The sequence below is a fragment of the Limulus polyphemus genome, unplaced genomic scaffold (genome assembly GCF_000517525.1).
Source record: "Limulus polyphemus unplaced genomic scaffold, Limulus_polyphemus-2.1.2 Scaffold3260, whole genome shotgun sequence".
In the NCBI taxonomy this organism is placed as follows: domain Eukaryota; kingdom Metazoa; phylum Arthropoda; class Merostomata; order Xiphosura; family Limulidae; genus Limulus; species Limulus polyphemus.
In genome coordinates, this window is record NW_013668870.1 from 123166 (window position 1) to 128799 (window position 5634).

The window sequence follows — 5634 nt, forward strand, 5'->3', positions numbered from 1 at the left end:
CAAATATACTAAAGTAGACAACACAAATATACTAAAGTAGAACAACACAAATATACTAAGGTAGACAACACAAATATACTAAAGTAGACAACACAAATATACTAAGGTAGACAGCACAAATATACTAAAGTATACAACACAAATATACCAAAGTAGGCAACACAAATATACTAAGGTAGTCAACACAAATATACTAAAGAGACAATAGTGTGAAGTTCCCACAAATTTACGTCTTGTTTTTATACTTTTATTATTTATTAGATTCAAATATTATATTTTGCTTGTTACAATACTCAGGGAAATTATTGACCCCTTCCTCCCCAACCAAAAGAGAGGAAAAGCTGAACTCATTTGTTTTATCCGTAAATGTTTCAGGAACCCCAACAATAGTTTAAATATGTTTCAGGAACCCCAACAATAGTTTAGATATGTTTCAGGAACCCCAACAATAGTTTAGATATGTTTCAGGAACCCCAACTGTAGTTTAAATATGTTTCAGGAACCCCAACAATAGTTTAAATATGTTTCAGGAACCCCAACAGTAGTTTAAATATGTTTCAGGAACCCCAACAATAGTTTAGATATGTTTCAGGAACCCCAACAGTAGTTTAAATATGTTTCAGGAACCCCAACAATAGTTTAGATATGTTTCAGGAACCCCAACAGTAGTTTAAATACGTTTCAGGAACCCCAACAATAGTTTAAATATGTTTCAGGAACCCCAACAATAGTTTAGATATGTTTCAGGAACCCCAACAGTAGTTTAAATATCGATGGTATTTTACATATATTTTTCTTGGGTGACTTTTACGTTGTTCGCCGGTGGAACAGCGATAAGTCCTCGGATTTACAACGTTAAAATCAGGGGTTCGATTCCCCTCGGTAGACACAGCAGATAGTCTGATATGGCTTTGCTATAAGAAAAAAATCACTAACACTCTTGCGTTACGTCTACAATGACAAGTATCCATTAGTAACCTAAAAAAGCTGATGTATTAATGCATAAGGAGAGTGTATTACAGTACTTGTACTGTTCTGATGTGATAAAGTTTACGTTTGAAACAGGGAAAACAGTGACAGATCTACATGCTTATTTTGTGTGTGATTAGATTATAGAGAATATGATTCTTCAATCAGTCAGTATAAGGTTCTTAGATCATAGTATATATAATTCTTAGATTATACAGTATATGATTCTAAGGTCATAGAGTATATGATTCTCAAACTATGGAGCATATGATTCTTATATCATAGAGCATATGGTTCTTAGATCATACAGTATATGATTCTTACATCATAGAGCATATGGTTCTTAGATTATACAGTATATTATTTTTAAATCGTACAGGATATGATTCTTAAATTATACAGTATATGGTTCTTAGATCATAGAGCATATGGCTTTTAGATCATACAGTACATGGTTCTTAGATCATACAGTATATGATTTTTAAATCGTACAATATATGATTCTTAGAGTATAGGGTAGGTGATTCTTAGATCATTCAACATATGATTTTTAAATCATACAGCATATGATTCCTAGATCATTCAGTATATGATTCTTAGAACATTCAGTATATAATCCTTACATCATACAGCATATGGTTCTTAGATCATAGAGTATATGATTCTTAGATCATACAGTATATGGTTTTTAGATCATAGAGTATATGATTCTTAGATCATACAGTATATGATTATTTTAAATAAATGACCTTTGTACCAACAGTTCTGACTAAGTGAATTATTATCTACTAGAGTTCACAAAGTTGTTGTCAAGTGAACCTCATTTGTTCAACTTTATATACGGTAACGGTAGTTTAGTATCTCTTAACCAATAGCCGAACAGTAATTTTAATATATTTTACCCTATAGCTGGATAGTAGTTTAATATATTTTACCATATAGCTAAAGAGTAGTTTAATATCTCTTACCCAACAGTTAAACAGTAATTTTAATATATTTTACCCAATAGCTGGATAGTAGTTTAATATATTTTACCATATAGCTAAAGAGTAGTTTAATATCTCTTACCCAAAAGTTAAACAGTAATTTTAATATATTTTACCCAGTAACTGAACAGTAGTTTTATTGTTTCTTATCCAATAGATGAACAGTAGTTTTAATATCTATTACCCAATAGCTGAATAGTAGTTTAATATCTTTACCCAATAGCTGAACAGTAATTTTAATATATTTTACCGAATAACTGAACAGTAGTTTTAGTCTCTTATCCAATAGCTAAACAGTAGTTTTTAATATATTTTACCCAATAGCTGGATAGTAGTTTAATATCTTTTACCATATAGCTAAAGAGTAGTTTTAATGTCTCTCACCCAACAGTTAAACAGTAATTTTAATATATTTTACCCAATAACTGAACAGTAGTTTTAGTCTCTTATCCAATAGCTAAACAGTAGTTTTTAATATATTTTACCCAACAGCTGGATAGTAGTTTAATATCTTTTACCATATAGCTGAAGAGTAGTTTTAATGTCTCTCACCCAACAGTTAAACAGTAATTTTAATATATTTTACCCAAATAGCTGAACAGTAGTTTTAATATCTCTTACCCGATAGCTGAATAATAGTTTTAATATCTTTACCCAATAGCTGAACAGTAATTTTAATATATTTTACCCAATAACTGAACAGTAGTTTTATTGTCTCTTATCCAATAGGCGAACAGTAGTTTTAATATCTATTACCCAACAGCCGAACAGTAGTTAATAATATCTCTTACCCTATAGCTAAAGAGTAATTTTAATATCTCCTACCCAATAGCTGAATAGTAGTTTAATATCTCTTACCCAATAGCTAAACAGTAGTTTTAATACCTCTTACCCAAATAGCCGAACAGTAGTTTTAATATCTCTTACCCGATAGCTGAATAATAGTTTTAATATCTTTTACCCAGTGCCGTTTTGAACATGGTTAATATTGTTTCACCTAGCGAATATATTTTGTCTCTTTGAATGTGGGCTTACCGCTCGCGATAAAGATTTGAAACTGAGTTAAGAATTTGCAGCGTTTCATAGTAAGGTAAGCCTAAATAGGCAACACAGGTCAGCATGACTATGTGACGTTTATTCGTGAATAATTTTTCAACTCATAAATTCTCTTCAATTATTATGAAATATTGCATAATTAAGCAACTTTAGCAAGCAGAATAATATCGTATAAAAAATTAATAGATTATCTAACTAATGTCTCAATGATTTATTTTCCTTCTGAAACTAATTTCAGACTCTTTTCTGCGTCTTCAGAATTCATCAACTCATGATTTTAATATTTGAGTACGTTTTAAATATATTTACATAATTGTTTGCCTCAAACAATTTTTATTATCTGTCATTAATTTATTCCTAGGAGTTTAAAAGTTGTCACTTACTAAGCCTAAATGAGATTTTCTTAGATTATATTGTGGTTTTTCAGGTCTAAACAGAAATGAATCAAAATGATCATGGACGTAATAAAACCTTTGGGTGGTAACCAAAATATCGTGCTAAAAGGTTTACGCTCTGATCGAAATAGGACGGTTATAGCAATAATGTTTAGATAGATATATTAAAAAAAAAAAACAATCCCACAGTTCCTTGTTTCTTTTATAGTTTACTCGCTCCAGCCAACAGTCTGTGTACATCCAAAATGTTCAGACGAATACTGGAGGAAAGTTTAGGTGTGAAGTATCCGCAGATGCTCCGTTATTTAGAACAGCGGCGGCTGAAAAAGTCATGTCTGTAGAAGGTAAGTCTGACATATCAGGTGGTAATATACAACCATGTGAAATAATCTAGAAAACACGATGTTCTGTTGATCTTATAACGAAAAATATTTCGTCAGAATAATTAAAGAAAAGAAATACACACGATTTCGTAGAATTTATAAGAAAATATTAAACGGTATTTCACAAAATAAATAAACAATTCCACAGTATTCTGTATTCCACAGTTTGTTATATAAATACATATTATTCTGTAGGATATTCCTCAGAATGTGTAATAAGGGATTATAGAAAGAATGAATAGAAGTGACCAATGGGCATTCCTTTCCAAACTTTCATGTTGTTTTCTATTCGTGAAATATATATATATCAAGTGCATTTTGATTTATAAAATATTTGGTTCGTGTCACATAAAGAACAATATCTCAGACCAAACTCAGTACGTCGTTGAGCCACATCAGTGTGGTACAGTAATACGTAACGTATGGTGTACTTGTTCGAAATACTATAGCTAAAGCATTGTAAATTTATTGGTTAGTCAACAACGCATCTTCTATTTCTTTTTAACTCTAGCTATTTTGAGCATGCTCAGTGCTGCTAGCATCAGCTAACCGACTTTTTACGGTTTCCTTACCAAGATAGAGGTTTATCAGTTAACCCTAGCTGTCTGAGTAACGTTTGACAATTGTTTATCTGTTACTTTTAGCTCGGTATCTTTCAACGGATATGATACATTGCGTGCTTTGTTGAAGCTTTGGTGAATACAATAAAAAAACGAAATGTTATCGCAATGTAATAAGCCTAATCCAAAATTCTAAGGCTTTGTCAATACTTCACAACACATGGAACGAACCTAAAAACAAGAACGCAGAATATATAAAACCCTGTGTTACATTATATTGACATTACTTTCTGACCTATATATATATTACAATTGAAAACCGACGTGTTAATAATGAGTATAGCTAATTAAATATACTGTCAATACGTTTTTACTTATAAAAATTACAATGCATTGTTCTATCCACAGAGTAATCTCGCTGTTGGCGATATTTTCGGCCGTAATTCCAGTAATATCTCACGAGGTTCGGCAAATTTAGGTGTTATATCACATCCATATAATACGTTAGCAATGCGAAAATATTATGATCCAATAATATGTGCCGAAACATATTATGTTTATTACACTTCGTGCCTTTATTCGGTGGAATCCTCACACTCAATTTCTACTTTTTAACAGAGTGTATCTAACAGCGAAAATCTATGAGATATGTTTCATACCTTTGATGTTAATCTACTTAGGCCCCTATAAATATACCTTTGATGTTAATCTACTTAGGCCCTATAAACATACCTTTGATGTTAATCTATTTAGGCCCCTATAAACATACCTTTGATGTTAATCCACTTAGGCCCCTATAAACATACCTTTGATGTTAATCCACTTAGGCCCCTATAAACAAACCTTTGATGTTAATCCACTTAGGCCCTTATAAACATACCTTTGATGTTAATCTACTTAGGCCCTATAAACATATCTTTGATGTTAATCTACTTAGGCCCCTATAAACATACCTTTGATGTTAATCTACTTAGGCCCCTATAAACATATCTTTGATGTTAATCTACTTAGGCCCCTATAAACATACCTTTGATGTTAATCTACTTAGGCCCCTATAAACATACCTTTGACGTTAATCTACTTAGGCCCCTATAAACATACCTTTGATGTTAATCTACTTAGGCCCTATAAACATATCTTTGATGTTAATCTACTTAGGCCCCTATAAACATACCTTTGATGTTAATCTACTTAGGCCCCTATAAACATACCTTTGACGTTAATCTACTTAGGCCCCTATAAACCATACCTTTGATGTTAATCCGCTTAGGCCCCTATAACAAAC

The 5634-nt window shown here is 31.5% G+C and overlaps 1 protein-coding gene across 1 annotated transcript in view; it reads left to right on the plus strand.

Moving 5' to 3' along the window:
- LOC111088176 overlaps positions 1 to 5634 on the plus strand; it is a 101422-nt gene that overhangs the window by 84284 nt on the left and 11504 nt on the right. Inside the window, exon 3 of the mRNA XM_022397407.1 lies at positions 3615 to 3750. Coding sequence (XP_022253115.1) covers positions 3615 to 3750 — 136 coding nt within the window. The remainder of the gene's footprint in view (positions 1 to 3614; positions 3751 to 5634) is intronic.